At 41.1% G+C, this 25,604-nt stretch overlaps 2 protein-coding genes across 2 annotated transcripts in view; one reads left to right on the forward strand and one right to left on the reverse strand.

Moving 5' to 3' along the window:
• Positions 1–1,274: 1,274 nt before the first annotated feature.
• The window catches only part of LOC132404994 (uncharacterized), a 30,016-nt gene continuing 5,686 nt past the window's right edge, over positions 1,275–25,604 (reverse strand). Inside the window, exon 2 of the mRNA XM_059989655.1 lies at positions 1,275–1,743. The gene's annotated coding sequence lies outside the window, so the exon portion shown is untranslated. The remainder of the gene's footprint in view (positions 1,744–25,604) is intronic.
• The window catches only part of amacr (alpha-methylacyl-CoA racemase), an 83,072-nt gene continuing 61,319 nt past the window's right edge, over positions 3,852–25,604 (forward strand). Inside the window, 3 exon segments of the mRNA XM_059989654.1 lie at positions 3,852–4,015; positions 17,764–18,022; positions 24,353–24,496. Coding sequence (XP_059845637.1) covers positions 17,776–18,022; positions 24,353–24,496 — 391 coding nt within the window. The 5' untranslated portion in view covers positions 3,852–4,015; positions 17,764–17,775.

Here is a 25,604-nt window from a genome sequence, read left to right on the forward strand (position 1 = left end):
AATCTCTCTGCGTAAGACAGCCCTGCCATCCCAGGAATCAACCTAGTGAATCTACGCTGCACTTCCTCAATTGCCAGAATGTCCTTCCTTAAACCTAGAGACCAAAACTGTACACAATATTCCAGGTGTGGTCTCACCAGGGCCCTGTACAAATGCAAAAGGACATCCTTGCTCTTGTACTCAATTCCCCTTGTAACAAAGGCCAACATTCCATTTTCCCTCTTCACTGCCTGTTGCACTTGCTCATTCACCTTCATTGACTGATGAACTAGGACTCCTAGGTCTCTTTGCATTTCTCCCTTACCTAACTCTACACCGTTCAGACAATACTCTGCCCTCTTGTTCCTGCTTCCAAAGTGGATAACTTCACATTTATTCACATTGAATGACATCTGCCAAGTATCTGCCCACTCACCCAGCCTATCCAAGTCTCCCTGTATTCTCCTAACGTCCTCTTCGCATGTCACAATGCCACCCAGTTTAGTATCGTCAGCAAACTTGCTGATATAGTTTTCAATGCCCTCATCTAAATCGTTGACATAAATCATAAAGAGCTGTGGTCCCAATACAGAGCCCTGTGGTACCCCACTAGTCACCTCCAGCCAGTGCGAGAAACACCCATTCACTGCTACCCTTTGCTTTCTTTCTGCCAACCAGTTTTCTATCCATGTTGAAACCCTGCCCCCAATGCCATGAGCTCTGATTTTACTCACCAATCTCCTATGTGGCACCTTATCGAATGCCTTCTGAAAATCTAGGTACACAACATCCACTGGCTTACCCTCGTCTAACATCCTTGTTACACCCTCAAAAAACTCCAAGATTAGTCAAGCATGATTTGCCCTTGGTAAATCCATGCTGGCTCGGCCTAATCCTATTACTGCCATCTAGATGTGCCACTATTTCGACCTTAATAATGGACTCAAGCATTTTCCCCACGACTGACGTTAGGCTAACAGGGCGATAGTTCTCCGTTTTCTCCTTCCCTCCCTTCTTGAAAAGTGGGATAACATTAGCCACTCTCCAATCTTCAGGAACTGATCCTGAATCTAAGGAACATTGGAAAATGATTACCAATGCATCCGCAATTTCCTGAGCCACCTCCTTTAGAACCCTCGGATGCAGACCATCCGGACCCGGGGATTTATTAGCCTTCAGTCCTACCAGTCTACTCATTACAGTTTCTTTCCTAATGTCAATCTGTCTCAATTCCTCTGATATCTTATGACCCTGGCCCATCCATACATCTGGGAGATTGCTTGTGTCCTCCCTGGTGAAGACAGATCTAAAGTACGCATTAAATTCTGTTGCCATTTCCCTGTTTCCCATAACAATTTCTCCCAATTCATTCTTCAAGGGGCCAACATTGTTCTTAACTATCTTCTTTCTCTTCACATAGCTAAAAAAGCTTTTGCTATCCCCTTTTACATTCCTGGCTAGACTGAGCTCATACCTGATTTTTTCACTCTGTATTGCTTTTTTAGTTAAGATCTGCTGTTCCTTAAAACTTTCCCAATCATCTGTATTCCCACTCATCTTAGCCCTATCATACTTCTTTTTCTTTAATGCTATACAATCTCTGACTTCCTTTGTCAACCACTGTGGCCCCTTCCCCCTCTTTGAATCCTTCCTTCTCATTGGAATGAACTGCTTTTGCATCTTTTGTATTATGCCCAAGAATATCTGCCACTGCTGATCCACTGTCTTTCCTGCCAGGGCATCCGCCCATTTAACTTTGGCCAGCTCTTCCCTCATGGCACCGTAGACTCCTTTATTTAATTGCAACACTGACACCTCTGATCTGCCCTTATCCCTCTCAAATTGTAGATAAAAACTTATCATGTTATGATCACTACTTCCTAATGGCTCCTTTACTTCAAGATCACTTATCAATTCCTGTTCATTACACATCACCAAGTCCAAAATAGCCTCATTCCTGGTTGGCTCAAGCACAAGCTGTTCCAAAAATACATCCCTTAGACACTCCACAAACTCCCTATCCTAGGGTCCAGCACCTACCTGATTCTCCCAGTTCACCTGCATGTTGAAATCTCCCATAACGACTGCATTACCTTTAGCACATGCCAATGTTAACTCCCTAATCCACTTGTACCCAATATCCACGCTACTGTTTGGGGGCCTGTACACAACACCCATTAGGGTCTTTTTACCCTTACTGTTCCTCAGCTCAATCCACACAGACTCTACTTCCCCTGTTCCCAAGTCACCTCTTGCTAAGGACTGAATCTCATTCCTCACCAACAGGGCCACCCCACCCCCTCTTCCCATATTTCTGTCTCTACGATAGCACGTATACCCTGGTACACTCAATTCCCAGGCCTGATCCCCTTGCAGCCATGTCTCCGTTATCCCAACAATATCATAGTTCCCCATTTTCATCTGAGCTTCAAGCTCATCTGTCTTATTTCTGACACTAAGCGCATTCAAGTATAGAATTCTTAGCCCACTCCTCCTTTCTTTGCTTAAAACACTGTTTATTGTACCTAACCCAGCTCCTTTAACTTCCATTGGGCTAATTGCACCTTGAATTTTGATGACCTTCTCAAGATCACCCAAACCTTCTACACATTTAACCCCATGCTCCTTCTGACCAACCCTCTGTACATGTAACTTTTCCAACACATGTTCTGTCTCACCTTTCTCCTTTACACAATTAATATTTGGGAAACGAGTATTCCCCACCTGTCCCTCATCCTTCATCATATCATCTTCTCTCGTAATCTGGATCCCTGCCCCCTGCACATCTAGTTTAAACCCCCCCCCCCCCCCCCGAGCAGCACTGGCAAACATTCCTGCAAGAATGTTAGTACCCCTCCAGTTCAGATGTAGACCGTCCCTTCGAAACAGATCCGAACGTCCCTGGAACAAAGACCAATTATCCAAAAACCTGAACCCTTCCTTCCTGCACCATGCTCTCAGCCTCGTATTAATGTGCATAATCATTCTACTATTTGCCTCACTCGCACGTGGCACAGGTAGCAATCCCGAGATTGTCACCCTGGAGGTCCTGCCTTTCAGCTTCACTCCTAACTCCCTGAACTCTCTAAGCAGGACCCCCTCACTCACCTTACCTTACCTTGGAGTATTATGAGCAGGTATGGGCCCTTTATATTAGAAAGGATGTGCTGACACTGGAGAAGGTTCAAAGGAGGTTCACAAAAATAATTCCAGGATTGAATGGCTTATCACATGATGAGCATTTGCTGGCTCTAAGCCTGTGCTCACTGGAGAATGTACGAGGGGTGACCTCATTGAAACCTATCAAAAGGTGGAAGGTCTTGATAGAGTGGATGTTTCCTATGGTGGGAGAGTCTAAGACCAGAGGACACAGCCTCAGAAAAGGGGTGTCCTTTTAGAACGGAGATGAGGAATAATTTCTTTAGCCAGAGAGGGATGAACCTGTGCAATTCTTTGCCACAGGAAGCTGTGAAAGCCAAGACTTTATGTATGTTTAAGGCAGAGTTTAATACGTTCTTGATTGGTCAGGGCATGAAGGGATATGGGGAGGGTGGGAAGTAGGCAAGAAATTGGGGCTGAGAGGAAAACTGGATCAGCCCTGATGAAATGCGGAGCAGACTCGATGGGCCAAATGGACTAATTGTGCCCCAACATCTTGCGGTCTTATTTTGAGGCTGTGCCTGCTGAACTTACACTACCTACTGCAGGAGATAGCCTCTCCGTTGCAAGTTTGCGATCGCCGTAAATACTCGGACCTGCTTGCTCCGTCCGCTGACGGACAGGGACGAACCCGCGCGGATGACGTGCTTTCCCTCGCGCCGGGTTCGGCCAGTGCGCATGCGGTGTGGGGGCGGGGGCGGGGGCGGGGGCGGGGCCAGGCCCGGTGCCGGCCGCGGGCGTGTGGTGTCAGGTTTCTCCGTTCTGAGGCGGGGGGAAAGCGGCGCCTTTTCTCCTCTTCGTTCCGTCTCTGATTCTTCCCTGCTTGGGACCGGGCATTGCCCAGCCAGATCTGCTGGAGGTGGAGACGGCCCCCTTGGTAGGTGAGTAGTGGTGTTCGGTGGCTTCACTTAGGCAACTTCCTCACCGTAAGTCAGTGGTTCCCAACCTTTTTTTGGCCATGTCCCCACCTAATCACCTCCAAAATCCTGATGATATATAATTCTTATTATTCAAAAAGTGAACTCCTATTCACCTGGAGGAAGCCTAAAAGACCATTAACTTGGTTTAAACAAGCTTCCAAAGAACATGGCATTCATGAAAGAGAAAAATAAAAGAACCAAAGGACTGTTAAAGTTCTGAAGAAGGAATTACTAAGAAATTGTAAAAAAAAACATTAAGCGATATTAAAATAATAATAATAATAATAATAAATAAATAGAACAATGCCGATTCGTTTCTGCAGCATGTAAAGACAGATACACCGTTTAAAAGAGACGACGCAATGTACACACCTCACACCACCAGGAACCGAAAGCTACTGCAAAAAGCAGCATTGGCGCGACCTCGTACGAGTTTCTTAGGCGTTTGGACTTGTTCATTCGTTCCTTCCTACATCAGTCAATTCATTAATTTAATTATGAAAACCATTTGATGGTTGTAATGATGGTGATACACTATATATACAGTACATACGCAATTACACATGTACATTCACACAAGTATTTTTAATGTATGCATACTGTATATACACATATGTATTAACTCGCACACACGCTCATACACAGACTTACTAGAAAAAATTCACTGTCAATAACTCATTCTCGAATGGCCCCCCTTAAAAATCAAATTGCCCCACGTTGGGAACCACTGCCTTAGATTGTGGGGTTTTGTTCACCAAGGCTATCGATGAAGGCAGAGGAGCTTTCAGAGTAAATAATAGGTGTCAGTTTATTACTGTCACATGTATCAAGATACAGTGAAAAGCTTGTCTGGCATACGGTTCATACAGATCATTACACAGTGCATTGGGATAGAACATGGTAAAACAATAACAGCAGCTACAGTTGTACAGTGCAGCTAATAAATAAGTTAGTAAAAGTTTGAGGAAGTCTTTGATATATTGGCATTGGTTTATGTACTTAGATAACAGTGAAAACCTTGTCATGGAGTTATTGAAAAATGCAACACAGAAACATGACCTTTGGCTATCTAATCTGTGTCAAACCGTTTAAACTGTCTACTCCCATTGATCTGTGCCTGAACCATAGCCATACCCCCATCACCCATGTCCCTATCCAAACTTACATGCTGTTCATGTGGATAAAAACAGTACAAAATAAAGGGTAATTGATATAGGAGAAGTTGATATCAAAGGTGACTGCAGGCGAGCAGAGGGAAGGAGCACCTTTACACCTCCTTTCGTAGAGATGCATTTCCACCCTGCCTGGGGTAGTGGGTGAGGCAAATGTGATCGAAGAGTTCAAAAACTTCTTGGACAGCAGGGAGTGGAAAGAGATGGACATTGTGTAAGAAGGCGTTGGTTTAGTTATACATTTAATTATTAATTTACCCAATTTGATAAAGTATTTTGGGCCAAGGAGCATGTTTCTGTGCTGTTGTATGGTTCTGTTGTAATACAGTATGCTAAAATGAGAAAGCATGAGTGGTTTCTTACAGTTAATGATTTTAAATTGTGTAAGGTGTGGGAAGCAAGTAAGGAAGTTATGGAACCTATGACAATTAAAGAGGTGGAAGTACTGGCGCTTTCAGGAAATTTAAAAGTGGATAAATCTCCGGGTCCTGACAGGATATTCCCCAGGACCTTGAGGGAAGTTTGTGTAGAGATAGCAGGAGCTCTGACGGAGATCTTTCAGATGTCATTAGAAATGGGGATTGTGCTGGAGGATTGGCGTATTGCTCATGTGGTTCCATTGTTTAAAAAGGGTTCTAGAAGTAAGCCTAGCAATTATAGACCTGTCAGTTTGACATCAGTGGTGGGTAAATTAATGGAAGGTATTCTTAGAGATAGTATTTATAATTATCTGGATAGACAGGATCTGATTAGGAGTAGCCAGCATGGATTTGTGCGTGCAAGGTCATGTTTGACAACCTTATTGAATTTTTTGAAGAAGTTACGAGGAATGTTGACGAGGGTAAGACAGTGGATGTAGTCTATATGGACTTCAGCAAGGCCTTTGACAAAGTTCCACATGGAAGGTTAGTTAAGAAGGTTCAGTTGTTAGGTATTAATGCTGGAGTAATAAAGTGAATTCAACAGTGGCTAGATGGGAGATGCCAGAGAGTAGTGGTGGGTAATTGTTTATCGGGATGGAGGCCGGTGACTAGCGGGGTGCCTCAGGGATCTGTTTTGGGCCCAATGTTGTTTGTAATATACATTAATGATCTGGATGATGGCGTGGTAAATTGGATTAGTAAGTATGCCGATGATATTAAGATAGGAGGTGTTGTGGATAATGAGGTGGGTTTTCAAAGCTTGCAGGGAGGTTTATGCCGGTTAGAAGAATGGGCTGAACGTTGGCAGATGGAGTTTAATGCTGAGAAGTGTGAGGTTCTACATTTTGGCAGGAATAATCCAAATAGAACATACAGGGTAAATGATAGGGCATTGAGGAATGCAGAGGAACAGAGAGATCTAGGAATAACAGTGCATAGTTCCCTGAAGGTGGAGTCTTATGTAGATAGGGTGGTGAAGAAGGCTTTTGGAACGCTGGCCTTTATAAATCAGAGCATTGAGTACAGAAGTTGGGATGTAATGTTAAAATTGTACAAGGCATTGGTAAGGCCAAATTTGGAATATTGTGTACAGTTCTGGTCACCGAATTATAGGAAAGATATCAATAAATTAGAGAAAGTGCAGAGACGATTTACTAGGATGTTACCTGGGTTTCAGCACTTAAGTTACAGAGAAAGGTTGAACAAGTTAGGTCTCTATTCATTGGAGCGTAGAAGGTTGAGGGGGGATTTGATCGAGGTATTTAAAATTTTGAGAGGGATAGATAGAGTTGATGTGAATAGGCTGTTTCCATTGAGAGTAGGGGAGTTTCAAATAAGAGGACATGATTTGAGAGTTAGGGGGCAAAAGTTTAAGGGAAACATGAGGGGGGTATTTCTTTCCTCACAGAGTGATAGCTGTGTGGAATGAGCTTCCTGTAGAAGTAGTAGAGGCCAGTTCAGTGTGTCATTTAAGGTAAAATTGGATAGGTATATGGACAGGAAAGGGTTATGGGCTGAGTGCGGGTAGGTGGGACTAGATGAGATTAAGAGTTCGGCACAGACTAGGAGTGCCGAGATGGCTTGTTTCCGTGCTGTGATTGTTATATGGTTAAAAAAAATTAGGTGCTGGAAATCTGAGAAAATTTCAGAACCACTCAGCAGTTATAGCATTTTCCACACGTGCTACCTGGTCTAATTACTTAGAACGTTTCCTGTTTTCATTTCTTTCACACAGATACAGATGCTGAGTATTTCTAGAATATATATATATATATTTAGGATTTCCAGCAATCATATAGAGGTTCAAAGGTCAAAGGGTTGAAATGCAAACAGGTTGACAGGCTGCTGAGGAAAGTGCATGATTTAAGTCAGTTTAGCCACTGACTAAGAATTGAGGTGTTAAGTTACAGTTGTAAGTATTGGTTAGGCTGCTCATGTGCAGTTCACATGCACGTGCACTTTAGGACAAATGTGGTTAAGTAGAGAAGGTACTGAGAATGCATCACAAAGATTTTACCCAGATTGCAGAGATTAGATAGTGTAGGCTTGTTTTCCTTGGAGCAATGAAGACTGAGATGAGATGTTAGAGGTATAGTACTGGCAAAAGTCTTAGGCACATATATAAGGTGCCTAAGACTTTTCCACAGTTCTCTAATAATTTTATGTATTACAAATTTCATGACATGTGAGTGATGATAAACCTGATTCTGATATGGGTCTCTTTTGTGGACTGAGAGTGGGAAGGGGGTAGGGAGGGGCAAGGCATGGTTGGGAAAAGGGGAAGGGAGAGGGGAGGGAATGGGAAGCAGCAGAGAGACATTCTGTAATGAGCAATAAAACCAATTGTTTGGAAGCAAATGACATTGCCTGGTGTTTCAGGGTTGGGTATATCTGCACCTGCACCACCCGCCCCGGCACTGGTCCTCTGCCACCCGTCCCTCAGCATTCCCAATGTCCTTGCTTCTGCAGAAATGCAAACTTGCTCTATGCTTCACATTGACAATTACAGTACTGTGTAAAAATCTTAGGCACACTAGCTGTGTAATGTGCCTAAGACTTTTGCATGCTATTGAGTTTACAGTTATGCAAGGCATAGATTTACATGAACACCATTGAAACTGTCCTGACCATCATCATCTGGTATGGGAATAGCAAAGCATGTACACCCTGTACTCGTTATATGCGGGGGATACGTTCCTCGCAGTGGATGCATAGTATGGGAAACACATAATGTGAACTATTTTGAAAATAGGGATGCGTTCTGGAGGGCTTCCCAAATATGTTTTATCTGTAATTCATATTTTCATACCAATGCGACACAAAAGCAGTACCACAAGGCAACATTGGTATTATATTTCATCAATTTAAGGTAATATTCAACGTAATAAATCATAGAAGGTTCGCCTTGAGACCTGACGCAGTCTTTTCATCCTTACTTAAGTAAGTGCATTTCAGCATACGCTTCCAAAAAAGCCCAGTCTCGTCTGCATTAAACACCTGCTTTGGTGTGATGCCTAACTCAGCTATCATAGCCCGCAACTACGAAGGGTAGAGTCCAGCAGCTTCGTGGTCAGCACTAACTTGCTCACCACGCACAGCTAATGTTGTGAAGCCTGTGACGATTAACAAATTTAGAAAACCATCCCCTACTTGCATTAAAGCTAACAATATCACTTGCATGATGGCATGAACATTGACTTTTCTAACTTCCGTTAATGCCCCCCTCCCCTTCTTACCCCAGCCCTGACATATTTAGTTATTTGTTTTTTTCTCTCTCTGCCCATCACTCTGCCTGTTCTCCATCTCCCTCTGGTGCTCCCCTCCCCCTTTCTTTCTCCCTAGTCCTCCTGTCCCATGATCCTTTCCCTTCACCAGCTCTGTATCACTTTTGCCAATCACCTTTCCAGCTCTTAGCTTCATCCCACCCCCTCTGGTCTTCTCCTATCATTTTGCATTTCCCCCTCCCCCTGCTACTTTCAAATCTCTTAGTATCTTTCCTTTCAGTTCGTCTTGAAGAAGGGTCTTGGCCCGAAATGTCGACAGCGCTTCTCCCTATAGATGCTGCCTGGCCTGCTGTGTTCCGCCGGCTTTTTGTGTGTGCTGTTCGAATTTCCCGCATCTGCAGATTTCCTCGTGTTTGCTGAATATCACTTGATACTTCCTCACTAGCCTCTGAACAAAGGCAACCATAAATTTCCAAAGCTTTCACACGATGATCAGAACTGAGTGTTTTTTTTCTTTGTTTCATGCTCAATGTACAAACTCAACATTTTCTCAATTTTTGTCATAATCGGATTATGCACTTTGTTAACAATCTTTGAAGACACCTGTGATGAATCAATCACAGCACTTTTTATTTTCTCAGCATTTTTCTTTATGTTTCTGATCGTGGACTCACCCAGGCCAAAGTAGCGTCCCAGGACTGTGTTACCTTCACCTGACGCGGCCCCGTTTATAATTTCCAACTTTTTTTCAAGTGTTAAAGCGGTTCCCTGCCGCTTAGCTGATGGCCCAGGACTTGACATAGGACGCTTAGGAGGCATGGTTAAATATTTCAAGCACAAAATCAGTGCACCTAAGGTAATAACAACAAAAGTTTAAGAGCGCAAGATCACACATCCACACGCTGCCAAAGCCAATGTGAGACTGGTGGGAGTGAGACTGAGGCATGTGCACGTGACTTGTATTGGCGGGAAAGCGGTGCACCTCGTTTCAACAGCCTCGCGTAACTGTGAGTTTTGGATGCATATAAGGAGAAGTTGGTAGAAATAGGTTCCACGCATAACTGTGAATCCACATTGTCTGAAGACGCATATAATGAGGGTAGGGTGTAACTGCAAGATCCTACAAAGGATTGTAAAGATTGTTTAAAGGATCATCGAGGACTCTCTTTTACCCATTTGAGATAGTTATTTGGAGTGCAATGTACATAACCCTTAACAATGTCAACAGTTTCTCCCATCTGTCCCACAATCTCCTTGAGATCCCTTATCACCAGGCAGGAGGTACCATAGCATTAGGACATGGACTGCTAGATGGGAAATACTTCTTCCTCCAATCTGTGAGACCATTGAACTCCCTACCACCACCCGGGTTGCAACATTTATGAAGTGCCCATGATGTTAAATTATTTTTTTTTACTTGCCTTGTAAATGAACCTTATGTTCTAAATGTCAGTCTTCTGGAATATGTTTATTATTTTTTATTTATTTGTGGTAATATTACTTTGTGTTATATGTGAGTTATAGGCACTGTATTGTGCACCTTGGTTCAGAGGAACATTGTTTCATTTGGTCTATAGTGGATCATGTACAGTAGATTATGGTTAACTGGGACAAGTACATTTCGGCCCAGTTAAGCTGCAGTACTATAAACTGCGTATTAGTTCTTAATAGTTATCAACAGAGGAATTTATCAGCATCACATTCCTTTGATTGTAAATAATCAAATTCCGTGCCGACACTGGTGCAGTTGATGAACAGCCTTCATACAATGCTTTTGACAAATGCACCTTGCAAATCTTAATCTTGTCGTAACATTCAAGATCATTGTCGATAGCTTGAAATGCTTCATAGTTTCTAACTTGTTGATGGAGTGAAGTTGTTCCGTTTTCACTTGTGGCTATTTCTGGCATGTCCAAGTTTGAATGCTGTGAGCAAAACTGTTCTGAATTGTCTTACTGCTATTGCTCATCAGAGTCAACAATCACTGCTTTTTGAACACAAATACATGCAACAAACGCTATTTGAAAACTCTTGGCTTGAAGCTCAGCGTTGTTTCTAATGGCCATGCAAGTGCATATCACTCAAGTTAAAACTATTTGGCAATAGTCTCCTGTCCCAATTAAGTGGCATAGTGTTCCAGATAAGTGAAGGGAATCCCAGCTATTTTCTCAATTTGTTTTGTTCTTTAAGAGTTATCCCAAATAAGTGGCTGTCTCCATTAACTGATGTCCCAATTAACTGGTATCAACTATTTTGTTGAATGACAATAAACTGGAACTTGAGATAGAATAGGTAGCCACTATCTGTTTCCTGTGATAGGGGTATCTAAAACTAGAGGGCATAAGTTTAGACAACTGGGGTGCCCTCTAATTTTAAGGGGGAGGGAGGAGGTTTAGTGGAGATTTGAGAAGTAAAACTTGCCCAAAAATGAGTTCTAGAGACAGCAGTGGAGGCAGGAACAGTAACTGCATGTAAGGGAATCTTGCCAGGTACCTGAATGAGGAGGGCATAGAGACATACATAATTAATACAGGCTGGTCTGATTTGTATAAATAGGCATAATGGTTGACATAGAAGCAGTGGATTGAAGTAATGACATATGACTGTATAATTTTATGGTGTAATGTCTTGGAACATTTCTAAGTCAATGCTATTTTGTATGTGAAGTAAAAACTGAAATCACTGGCCTTCTAGGCAACAGCAGTGGAAAGAAAACAGTTAATATTTTGTCAATGACTTTTCTTCAGAGCTCCCACCTCAATGAAGCATTATTCAATTTGCAGAAAAGTGGAGAGAAAAATAAATGCCTGTGGTGAGCAAGGGAAAGACATGACACAGATTGATGCCAACTAGATGTGCTGCAACTTGTTAATGACAAGTAATAAGACTAAGATATAGGAGCCGAATTAGGCCATTTGGCCCATCGAGTCTGCTCCACTGTGGCTGACTTATTTCCTTCTCAACCCCAATCTCCTTCCTTCTCATAACCCTTGATACCCTGACTAATCAAGGATCTATCAACGGCTGCCTTAAAAATACCCAATGACTTGACCTCCACAAATGACTGTGGCAATGAATTCCAGATTCGGTGCTCTCTGGCTAAAGAAATCCATCCTTCTCTCTGTTTTAAATGAATGCCCCTCTATTCTGAGGCTGTGTCCTCTGGTCCTAGACTTCCCCAGCATAGCAAACATTCTCTCCACATTCAATCTATTGAGGTCTTGAAACATTCAATAGGTTTCAATGAAATCTCCCCTCATTTTTATGATTTCCGGTGAGTATAGGCCCAGAGTCATCAAATACTCCTCATAAGGTAATCCTTTCATTCCTGGAATCATTCTTGTGCACCTCCAATTTACCTAGAACAGTGGTTCCCAACCTGGGTTGCACAGACCCCTGTGTTAATGGGTAAGGCTTAATTGCATAAAAAAGGTTGGGAACCCCAGACCTAGAGGTCGTGTACATAAGAACATAAGAAATAGGAGCAGGAGTAGGTCATCTGGTCTATCGAGCCTGCCTTGCCATTCAATAAGATCATGGCTAATCTGTAAACTCAGCTCCATCTACCTGCTTTTTCCCCACAACCCTTAGTTCCCCTACTATGTAAAAATCTATCTAACTGTATCTTAAATATATTTAGTGAAGAAGCCTCCACTGCTTCCCTGGGCAGAGAATTCCACAGATTCACCACTCTCTAGGATAAAAGGTTTCTCCTCATCTCTGATCTAAACCTTCTCCCCTGAATCTTGAGGCAATGTCTCTTGTTCTAGTCTCACCTACCAATGGGAACAGCTTTTCTACTTCTATGTTATCTGTCCCTTTCAAAATTTTGTCTGTTTCTATAAGATCCCCTCTTATTCTTTTGAATTCCAGAAAGTATAGTCCCAGGTGACTCAATCGCTCCTCATAGGTTAACCCCTTCATCCCTGGAATCAACCTGGTGAACCTCCTCTGCACTGCCTCCAAAGCCAGTATATCCTTCCTCAAGTATGGAGACCAGAACTGCACACAGTACCCCAGGTGCGGCCTCACCAGTACCCTGTATAGTTGCAGCATGACCTCCCTGCTCTAGAATTCAATCCTTATAGCAATAAAGCCCAACATACTGTTTGCCTTCTTAATAACCTGTTGTACCTGCAAGCCAACTTTTTGCGATTCATGAACAAGCGCTCCCAAGTCCCTCTGCACAATAGCATGCTGCAATTTTTCACAATTTAAATAATAATCTGCTCTTTTATTATTCCTTCCAAAGCGGATGGTATCACATTTACCAATGTTGTATTCCGTCTGCCAGACCTTGATCCACTCACTTAACCTCTGTTATCCCTCTGCAGACTCTCCTCATCCTCTGTACAATTTGCTTTTCCACTCAGTTTAGTGTCATCAGCAAATTTTGCTACACTACACTTATTCCCTTCTTCCAAATCATAAATGTAAATGGTAAACAACTGCCGCACCCCACTCACCACTGACCGCCAACCGGAGAGGCACCCATTTATACCAAGTCTTTGTCTTCTAGTGGTTAACCAATCCACTATCCATTGCCAATACACTTCCTTCAACTCTATGCATCTGTATCTTATTTATAAGTCTCTTGTGCAGCACCTTATTGAATACCTAAAAATCCAAGTATATGACATCCGCCTGTTACCCTCTATCCACTGCACTCATTATGTCCTCAAAGAACTCCAGTAAGTTTGTCAAATAGGATCTACCCTTTCTGAATCCCTGCTGCATCTGTCTAATGGAACCCCTCCTTTCTAAATTTCTTGCTATTTCTTCCTTAATGACAGCTTCAAGCATCTCCCCAACTACAGATGTTAAGCTAACTGGCCTGTAGTTGCCCGTCTTTTGCCTATGTCCTTTTTAAAAGGTGTCATGATACTTGCTGTCTTCCAATTCATCAGGACCTGCCCACAGATTTTTGGTAAATGATTACCAATGTGTCTACTATAACCTCCGCCAATTCCCTCAGCACCCTGGGATGCATCCCATCAGGACCGGGGACATACCTATCTTCAGGCCTTCAAGTTTGCTCATCACTATCTCTTTAGTGACAGTGATTTTATCAAGGTCCTCGCCTTCCATTTCGTCCATAACATCATTCTTTGGCATGTTAGACGTGTCCTCCACCGTGAAGACCGACACAAAATAGTCGTATGTGTATCTAACAGTGTATCTAAAGGGAGGACTGATGCAGGAAAAAAGTCAGCTGCTGAATCTGTGCGATACAGAACAAGTCAGTTGCTGTACTCTTAAAGGGCAATGCTCAGAAAACCCACAGTCTGTCGGCAGCAGTGGAGGTAATGAAAAACTGAGTCACATTAGAACTGGCCTGGGTATGAAATACACTAAAATGCATGAGGGTAGAGTTTGGCTTGCACAATTGTGATCACCTGGCAGTTGCTTTTGACAATTTCTAACTGCTCATGTTAACATAATGTGGTCACCAAATGGCTTCATCAGTGGCTGTTACCACAGTCTCATCCTCTTTATTTATTTCCCAGCCTCACTAACTTAAAACCTGCTTGTTTTCTCTTAATAATGTTTGTGACAACGGATCTTTAACCTGAAATGTTTAACTCTTTCCACAGTTGCTGTATGATCTGCTGAGTGTTCCTACAATTTTCAGTTCCTGTTCTTATTTCAGATTTGTAGCATCTGTAATTTTTGGATTTCATACCTGCTACTAACCATAAGCCATAACTGATTTTAATGTTGGTACCATTAAATTCGATCTGACATTCTTTCAGCAGACTAATGGCATAACAATTGCTTTGAAGCAAAGTCTATGCTGAAAAATCACGTCATCTCATTGGGGACTATCATTTATATTTAAATGTTTGATAACCATGCAACAGTACTTCTGTCAATAAATGAAGTTACTGGTTTGGGTTGTGTCACTGCAAAATGCAGGTCTTATTTTAGAGACTTCGACCACTATGATACAGGCACAGAAACAGACCCTTCAGCTCACTGAGTCTATGCTGACCTGTTTCTCTGCATAGTCCCATCTACTTGCATTTGGATCATAGCCCTCCATACTCCTCTCATCCATGTACCTATCCATACTTGTCTTAAATGTTGCAGTTGACTCCCAAATCGGCCACTTCCGCTGACAGCACATTCCATACACACCAAGAAGCTCTCCTTAAGTTCCTTTAAGTTCCCCTTAAAAAATTTGTTCCTTTCATCCTAACTCTATGACTTCTTGTTGTAGTTCAACCAACCTCAGATAAAAAAGCCTGCATAATCTATCATCATTTTGTATACCTATCAAATCTCTCCTCAGTCTTCTATGTTCCAAGGAATAAAGTCCTAACCTGTTCAAACTTTCCTTATAACCCAGGTGCTTCAGTCCCAGCAACATCCTTGTAAGTTTTCAATGTACTCTTTCAGTCTTATTTGTAGCTTTCCTGTAGGTAGGTGGCCAGGACTGCACGCAGAACTCCAAATTGGGCTTCACCAGTGTCTTACACAATTTCAACATAACATCATATCTGCTATATTCAGTGCCCTGATTTATGAAATCATTGTGCTAAAAGCTCTCTTTATGACTTTATCAACCTGTAATGCCACTTTCGAAGACTTGTGGATCTGTATTCCTGGATATTTCGTACCTCTGAATACTTCAGTGCCTTCCAATTCAGTGCGCAGGTCTTAGCCTGGTTCATCCTGCCAAAGTGCAAGACCCAACACTGTTCTGTATTATATTTCATCTGCCATTTTTCAGCCCATTTTTTTCCTGCTTGTCCAGATTACTTTGCTAGCCTTCCTTGCTGACCCCCATGCCTCCAGTCTTGTCAACCACATATTCTGTAAGCACTATAGACTTGTTAAAATCGATCAGATGAGAAATTCAGAGATCATCAATTGTAGGTGCGTGCTGGATATAGTAATAATATATCTATTATGATGATATGTGCACAAATAATAAGCTGGCAAAATTCGGAAGCAATTGTCAGAGGTACTTGTTTATTATGGGGACAGTGGATTTTAATTTGAGAACATTCTGCCATTTGCAGTGGAATTATTAATATTAAATTCACGTGTACTTTGTCAAAGCTTTTGTCAGTTAGTTAGTAAGTTAGTTTGGAAGAGTAGATCACATGGGAGCTAGCCAGCTGGATATAAAATCAGCTTAGTGTAAGAAAACTACATGGAGGTTGATATTTGGACTGGAGGTTGGTGACCACTGGTCTACTACAGAGATCAAATAGTGCGTGGTCTGTTGTTGTTTGTCATTTTTTTTAGTGATTTGGCTGCCAAGGATGTTAACAAGGTCAGTAAATTTGCAGATAACACTAGTGCTGGTGCAGTGGATGGTGAAGAAGATATCTATGGTTACAACAGGATCTAAATTGGCCAAAGAATGACGGATTGAATTATAACTCGTAAAGTGTGAAGTGTTGTATTTTGGTTAAACTAAATTGGAACTTGCACATGGTACAGTAGGTTCCTGAGATTGTAGTAAAACACAGAGACTGAGGGACACAGGTATTTAGTTTGCTACAGGTAATGACACAGGTGTGGGGTCAATGAAGAAGATGTTTGGCCAGCTTGATTTTATTTGTCAGGTCACTGCGTAGAGGAGGTAGGAGATCATCATGCAAGTGTGCAAGTCATTGATGAACCTGGACTTGGAATATTGTGTGCAGTTCTGATCATGTAGATAAGGAAGGGTGTCATTAAGCTAGAAAGGGTGCAGAAGAGGTGCACAAGGATGTTACCAGAGGATGGTTAGGCTAAGACAGCTGAATAATGACATGATGGAGCTATAAAATCCTGGGGGGGTGTAGACAAGGTGGATGACCATGCTTTTTATAGGACTGTAAGGGCATAATTTAAGATGAGAGAGAAAAGATTTAAAAGGGACCTGAGGGGTAGCTTTTTCACACACAGGGTGCTGTGTATCTGGAATGAGTTGTCAGAAGAAGTGATAGAGCTGGGCACAAAGTCTTTAAATACACTTGGACAAGTGCATGGATAAAAACAATTTAAGGGCATATTCATCAAACACAGGCAAATGGGATTAGCTCAGATAGACATTTAGACATCTCGGTTGGCACAGGTGAGTTGAATCAATAGGCCTGTTGCTATGTTGTATAACATTATGACTCCATGACAGTCATGACTCAAATAAGGTGCCTCTGAAATGTAACTGAAAAGTTGTGAATTGATGCTTAGTAACTGAATCGCTATTATTTTCCAGGTTAGTAAGTTTGCTAATGTTTGGGTGAATACAGTGATAAGTGTTGGAAACAAGCGGCAAATTGGGAAAATTTGAACAAAATATTTATGAGGACCAGGAATAATAAAAAGGCCCTAACTATCATAAAGGAATAGAGGTCCCTAAGCTGTTTGTGCTGATTTATGTAGTGATAAACTTGTTTTATCTTTTAACCAATCTCCACTGTTTTCCCTTACTTATTCCTGTATTTCCCCACTGTGTATGATGGGTAAATATAGATCCAAAGGATACATTTAAGATCTCCTTGTATGATAAGCAAAATAGGGATGCTCCTATCGTGCAGGGAAACAACTTGGTCTCCATTTTATTGGTCCATTCCTGTTACTGTCACTGAGCCCTCCAAACCCCAATTGTTCCCCTCTCTCTTTCAAACTGGAGTAACTCACAACTTATTTCAATCCTGCTTCAGCATAGGTTCTTTGTTCTTTTGCCCCAATCTAAAATCTTTTTACTTTTTTTTATCCACTATTATAGTTGACTCCAAAAGATACTTGGATCTAGTTGTCTACATTATGAATTAAATGAAATAATAGCTTTGGTTTCTGCATACCCATTGCAGACATATTGTTCGTATTATATGTGAGAAATAAATTTCCATGCATTTATTAAGCTAATAATGAATTGTTTTTGCCTCAGAACTGAAACAGAATGGCTCTAGCAGGAATTCGTGTGATTGAGCTCGCTGGTCTGGTACCTGCACCATTGTGTGGAATGATTCTGGCAGACTTTGGAGCCAAAGTAGTGCGTATAGATAAAACAAAGAACGCTTCATTTACTGACACATTGGCAAGAGGCAAACATTCAGTTGCTTTGAATCTGAAAAGACCAGAAGGAGTTGAAGTGCTGAAACAACTTTGCAATCAATCTGATGTTCTCATAGAACCATTCCGTAAAGGTAAGATGCTAACAAATTTTCTTGTGCTTTCTTGGGTACAGGATATACATTGCCTAGCAAAATTTGAAAATCATAATTTAAGTTGGAAGTGTTTCCCATTTGTTCCTGTCTTTAGTAAAAGCTGTATCTAATACAAGTCATTGGCACAATTGTTACAACCTTTGTAAAGAGTAACAAATGCTTGATGTTTAAAGCATCATCAAAATGTTTTCATTTTTATTTATAATAGACAATGGACATTAGGTGCAGGGGTAGGCGATTTGGCCCTTCAAGCTAGCACTGCCATTCAATGTGATCATGGCTGATCATCCATAATCAGTACCCCGTTCCTGCCTTCTCCCCATATCCCTTGACTCTGCTATCTTTAAGAGCTCTATCTAACTCTTTCTTGAAAGCATCCAGAGAATTGGCCTCCACTGCCTTCTGAGGCAGAGCATTCCATAGATCCACAACTCTCTGGGTGAAAAAGTTTTTCCTGAACTCCATTCTAAATGGCCTACCCATATGCTTGATATTAAGCTATTGTACTATTGAAATGTTCCAGTTTACTTTTAACAGGTAATTTAAAATCTAGTAGGATATAGTGTGTGAATAGCATTGCAGAATTTGCATCTTGTGGCTATCGTGGCCTACTGCATCTTAACTCCTTAAAAAAAACTTGAGTTTGAGTGGGAAGTGAAATTGGAAGCAGGTAATCATTTGCTCAATTAATTTATTTAATAGCTACCGTGATATCTCTTGGAGAGAAGATTATTCATAAAATAGTAACTTCAGAAGATAACAAATTTGCAAGGATATCAGGCAGCATCTGTTGGGAGAAAATCAAAGTTGATGTCTTAAATTAATATAATCTCAGATATCAAAAGTAGCTCTTTTTTTTCTCTGCACATTTCCTCACTGTCGTGATTCACAGTTTTCTAATTACAAGATTTTTGGTAAAACATTATGGTTTCTTTCAAGCACTATATTAAGGTTTCCTGCAGCAATGTTCTCGGGCATTGAATTCCAACAAACCATTTTTAAAAATTACTTAAATCAAAGCATGTATAGCAGGACTCATTATTGGCATATTTCTGAAGTTACCATCAGAAATGTAGCTCAATGAACAGTTCAATCCCTGGCATCTCCACTCTGATAAACATGAATTTTGAAGGTAGGTAAATGTCCAGGGCCCAATCAGGTAACTTGGTTTATTATTGTCACAGGTACCAACAGTGAAAAATGTGTCTTGTATACTTTATACAGATTAATTCCTTTCATCAGCACAGATAGTGCAGTGCAGATAGACAGTTAGATTCAAGATCATATCGAGATAGATTGTGAAGTCAAGACTCCATCTTATTGTACTAAGGATCTGTTTAGTTGTCTTATGACAGCTGGTGATACTGGTGAAGAGAGAATATCTAGGATGGGTGGGCTTTTGATTATGCTGATTACTTTATTTTTGGATATTCACATATCTGTGCACTTGCAATGTTATTGTGGCACTAATTTCCTTTGGGATCAATAATGTATCTATTGAGCCAGTATCGTTGACAGAGATGTTATCAGGCTTTACAGAGGAATCTAGATCAGCTGAGCAATGACAAATTGGGTTTAATTTGGTGAGGTGTTTCATTTTGGGAAGGCATGAGATATGACTTTCACAATGAATAGGCCCTGGGAGTGTGGTAGAACAGAAGAATATAGGAGTACAAGCAGATGGTTTCCTCAAAGTGCCATTGTAGGTAGACAGGGTGATGAAGAAGGCTTTTGGGATACTGGCCTTCATCAGTCAGCATTGTGAGTAGAAGTTGGGACGTTATGTTTGTGTTATACAAAACAATGCTGAAGTCCCGTTTGAAATATTGTACTCTGATATGGCCACCCTGCCATCAGAAAGATACCATTTAGATAGAGAATACAAAGGAGATTTAAGAGGATATTTCCAGGACTCAAGGGACTGACTTGGGCAGATTGAGACTGTTTTCATGAGTGCAGGAGAATTAGATCTTATCGAATTGTACAAAATAGTGAGGGATCTAAATAGGGTGAATAAACACAGTCTTTTTTCCCCGAAGTTAGGAAATCAAAAACTAGAGGACATAGGTTTAAAGTGAGAGGCGGAGACATTGATAAGCAACTTGAGGGGCAAGTTTTCCACTCAGAACATAGTCAATATATGAAATGCACTGGCAAAGGAAGTGGTTGAGGCAGGTGTATTAACAGGATTTAAAAGCTACTTGGACAGGTACATGGATAGGAGAAGTTTCGAGGGAGGTGGGTCAAACGTAAGCAATCTTTGTTCCTAGCTTATAGATTGGAATCTTGATCTGCATGGAACAGTTGGCTGAAGGGCCTGTTTCTGTGCTCTATGACACTGACTTCGGACTAAAAATGCCTTCAAACTTGAAAGATAGATTGCTGATGCAGAAATTCATCTCATGTAATTTCATGGTTGACTTCTTATTGAACAAGTCAGGAAATTGAAATGATATTATCTAAGGTCCAATGCATTTGAGAGCTTCAGACAACTTGAAAATGTGCTGAAAGGCCAAGATGAACACATAGAAAGGGGAAATATGTCATTCTCTCACTCTAAATGAAAATGCAACTTCATATGCTGTTTCTTTATTCACAACCATTCAATTTCCTAGGGTTGATGGAAATGTTCCCATTTCAGGAAATGTTCTTTGAATTATCTTTCAAACAGCATAATAAACTCCGAAGCCTTGAAAACATCCCACCTGATAAAGCAGGAGGTGCAAGGCAGAATTAAATTGTGATGTCTGTGATACACAAAACTTAAGTATCCATGTATTCCTGCATTGTCACACTCTGGTAGTGGGTAATGATGTTCAAATGACTGTAGAGAGACAACAGAGCATGATAGATTGAGTGAGCTAAAACTTTTCTCTTTGGAGTGAAAGAGGATGAGAGGTATGCAAGAAAGAGTCATAGATTGAGTGAACAGCCAGAGACTTTTACCAAAGACGAAAATGGCTAATACGAGGGGCATAACTTTAAGGTGATTGGAGGAATGTCAGAGGTATGTTTTTTTCACATAGTGGTGGATGCATGGAATGCCCTGCCAGCGTGGTGGTACAGGCAGATACATTAGGGGCATTTAAGAAATTTTTAGATAGGCACTCAGATGATAGAAAAGTGATGGGCTATGCAGGTGGAGAGGATTAGATGGATCTTGATTTAACAGGTCAGGGCAATATCGTGGGTAGAAGGGCCTGTACTGTGCTGTGATGCTCTGTGTTCTATGACACTGGACAACAAACTTTTTCAAAAGTGTTGCTTCCTCAGAATTTTTTTTTTGTTGATAAGACTGCTTAAAATGAACACAGATATAATTTCAGAATACTTGCATCATGCAGGAATTTGAAGAAACAACAAATTAACTTTTATTGAATATAATGTGTTAATTGCACAATGTTGCAGATGCTTTACAATAGTTCAACTAAGTTAAAAATATTTTGTTAATGATTTTCATTTGTACTCAGAGTCTGAGGCTTCTTGCTAAAATGTCCAACAATAATTCGCCAGCATTGATGGATTCCAGTTGCCCTGGTATCTTTTCTCCATGACCGCAATGTCTTGGTGAAACCTTTCACCATGCTCATCACTAACAGCACCAAGATTTGCAGGGAAGAAGTCTAAGTGGGAATGCAGAAGATGAATCTGTAGTGACATGTTGTATTTCATGGTTTTATGTGCTTGAAGCATGTCTTCAACCAGCTGCATGTAATTTGGTGCTCCGTAGATGCTGAGAAAAATTTCAATAACTTCTGTGAATGCCTTCCATGTGATTTTCTCCGGTCCCACTAGAAATTCTTCAGATTGCCTGTCATTGATGACCTGTTTGATTTGTGGACCAACAAAAAATGCTTTCCTTAATCATAGCATCAGAATCAGAGTTATTCTGGGAAGCATCTGTCTGAAATATCAAAATCTTTCATAGACATTTTTGTGCCTGTTGATAGCAAATTCCATCCTTACAGTCCTGAACCCAATATTTACTACTAAAACCATGTCCTGCCATGCAGCAGTCACGCCACCTAAGCATGCCCAAGCATGCCTGGGCAAGATAAGAAACTTTCCAGCTTACATTGTAGGCAACATTTTAATTGACTTGAATTATGAATTGAAATAATAAACATGTTTATTAAAAAAATGGTGTGTGATAAGGAAATTTCATGGTGATTTTCATGATCAGTAGCCCAAAATTCATAAGATACACCTAAAGGTATGCAGGAAGCAAAATCTTTGTTGTCCAGTGGATAGGCTGTAGCAGAGGTGGTACTTGGTAGGCATGAACATAATGGGTTGAAGAGCCTATTTCTATGCTGTGTGCCTGAGAAGTGGGCTGGCATAAAAGAAGCTATGATGACGGGTTGATGCTTCCTTGGCGACAGTGTGAAGAGACTTGCCTATCCTTTTTCCATAAGGAATGCCAGACAACCTTCACTTTTAGTTTTCCTAAAACTCACATAGCTGTGTGGTTTTTGAGTGGCTTAATTTGGGAGATCTGTGTGGACTGGGGCACATTTGCGAAGGCTGGCTTTGCAGCCTGCAGTGAGCTGGCGGCACTGAACTAAACTGAAAACTAATGGACTCTTGGTTTGATATTCTGTGTGTTGTTTGCTCACATTTTGCCATTTGTGCAATGCATTCTTTTCTCACGCTGAACCTGTTTGATGGTCAAACAGGTTCAATGATGTTACCTTGTTTCGTAGCTGCCTATTGGAGGACAAATCTTAGATTTGTATTCTGTATATGTACTTTAATAATAAATGTACTTTGAATCTTTGAACTCTAGGTTGTAGCTGCACTGTGTGGATTTAAATTGGCCTAGATACTATTTGTCTTGTTCACAAAATTAAAGCAGGGCAAATCCAATCCAGATTATTGCTACCCATCAGTCTACTCTCAAGTCATCAACAAACTGCTGGAAATCCAGTCAGCCAATGTTTCAAATAGCATTTATTTAGCAATAACTTGTCCATTGATGTCCAATTGGTGTTTGCCTGAGCTACTGTGCTCCAACCCTGGTCCAAACATGGACCAAAAATCTGAATTTCAGAATTGAGACATATAGTATGTGCCTGGCTTTAGCATCAAGGGAGCGCTCGACTAGGCATGGCATTGTGGTAAAACTGAATTTCAATTGAGATCAAAGGGGAAATATTTCAATGGTTGATATCATAATTTGCCAACAGATTGATGGTTGTCATTTTATGTTAATTATGTCTAGGATGTCCTTTCTGTCTGCCTGATAACCAACACTTCATTCTAACAGATTTTGGGTATCTTGTGTTAGCCCAGTGTAACTGGGGACAATAGGCTGAGGAAGTCTGGGTGATTGTGATTACTCCAGATCAAAGGTTACTTAAACTTGAGTAGCTGAATCGTGAAGGCAGCACGTTAATTGAGCATATTGAATGGAGGTGGTAGCCAAAAGTGATTTGTAGAGATTCAATTATAGGGTTCTCGGGGTGTGTATCTGAAAGGAAAAAATTTGCAGGGCTATGAGAGAGATTGGGAGAATAGAGCTACCTATACTGCATTTATCTACAGCCAGTGCAGACTAAATGGACTCTCTTGTAACAATTTTGTGATTTTTTTAATGGTAGTAGAGCCTGTGTGGGTTCAGTCAGAATAGAAATCTATTGCATTCATGCTCAAAAAATAGTTGAAGTCATAAGCTTACAAACACAAGGGAATCTGAAGGTAGTGCAAATCCAGAGCATGATGCTGGAGGACCTCAGCATGTCAGGCAACATCTATGGAGAGGGATATACAGTCAACATTTTGAGTAATCAGGACTGGAAAGGGAGGGGGAAATAAGGTGGAATAAAAGGGTGGGGGGAAGGAGAGGAGTCCAAGGCAGAAGGTAATGGGTGAAACAGGTGGGTGGATGGGGTAGGGGGATGACATGAGAAGCCTGGAGGTCATGGGCAGAAAATATACAGTGTGAAGAAAGTGAAGCAAAGCATCTGGTTTAAAAAGTACTTCAGACAATTAAACAAGACAGAAAGAAGCTATTTAGTTCTACTTAAATTAGGTAAAGCTTCAATACCTTCACTATAGCTCAATAATTTGTTTTTGTTTTAAGCACACAATTTGTTTTTGTTTTAGGCACACATTTTGGAATGCTGAATCAAATGTTTCCATTGCACCAATATGCCATGTGTTGGCTTTCTACTGGGCAGCACATCTTGCCTTCGGATTGTTTTACTTAAAACTCTCATGCTTTTCTTTTAAGAACATAATAGTGATGTTAATAATAATTTTACAGTTTGCTTGTTGATCTAACTGCACTGAGCTTATGTTGTCTTGCAGGTGTCATGGAGAGGCTGGGTCTTGGACCTGAAGTTTTATGTGGGCAAAATTCAAGGCTCATCTATGCCAGACTGACTGGGTTTGGACAAAGTGGACCATTTTCCAAAACTGCTGGGCATGATATCAACTATATTTCTGCCTCAGGTAATTGAAATGGATTTTATTATAAGTAGATTTAAGAGAAATAAATCAACATTACTTCATTTCTGCTGTAAGGTATCTGTTTTTACATCAAGTGATGCAGAGATTCAATTAAAACACTTTTCTGATTAGTCCAAAGCTTACCTTTAGAGCATAAAGCATTACAACACAGGAACAAGCCATTCAGCCCACAATATTATGCTCAACTAATTCAATTAACACCAACACCAGCTCCGTAGCAAAGAAAGCCCAGCAGCGTTTCTACTTTCTGTGATGGCTGAGGAAAGTCCGTCTCCCACCCCCTCATCCTTATCACATTCTATAGGGCTTGTATTGAGAGCATCCTGAGCAGCTGTATCACTGCCTGGTACATCTTGGATAGTAAGATCCTGCAGCGGATAGTGAGGTTAGCTGAGAAGATCATTGGGGTCTCTCTTCCCACCATTACAGACATTTACACTACATGCTGTAGCTGCAAGGCAAACAGCATTATGCAGGACCCCACACACCCCTCATACAAACTTTTCTCCCTCTTGCCGTCTGGGAAAAGGCACCAAAGCATTCGGGCTCTCATGACCAGACTGTGTAACAGTTTTGTTCTGCCAAGCTATCAGTCTCCTTAATACCCAGAGACTGGACTGACACCAACTTCTGCCCTCAACTTGACTATTGTCTTGTCTATTATTTATTGTAAAGCCTGCACTTTACACTCTGTGCACTTTACGCAGTTCTGGGTAGGTCTGTAGCCTGGTGTAGTTTTTTTTCTGTGCTGTTTTTCACGTAGTTCAGTGTAGTTTTTGTACTGCTTCATATAGCACCATGGTCCTGAAAAACATTGTCTCATTTTTGCTGTGTACTGTACCAGCAGTTATGGTCAAAATGACAATAAAAAGTGACTTGACGACTTGAATTAGTAATCAAATGTCCAATGAAGTTAATCCCTTCTGCCATACTCACTTTTCCACTGTCACACTTGATTTGTCCTATTCTCTCACATTTTATCCTCTTGTTTTTCACATATTTGTAGAATGCCTTGGGGTTTTCCTTAATCCTGCTCACCAAGGCCTTCTCATGACCCCTTCTGACTCTCCTATTTTCATTCTTAAGTTCC

This window comes from Hypanus sabinus, chromosome 14, assembly GCF_030144855.1.
Source record: "Hypanus sabinus isolate sHypSab1 chromosome 14, sHypSab1.hap1, whole genome shotgun sequence".
Taxonomy (NCBI): domain Eukaryota; kingdom Metazoa; phylum Chordata; class Chondrichthyes; order Myliobatiformes; family Dasyatidae; genus Hypanus; species Hypanus sabinus.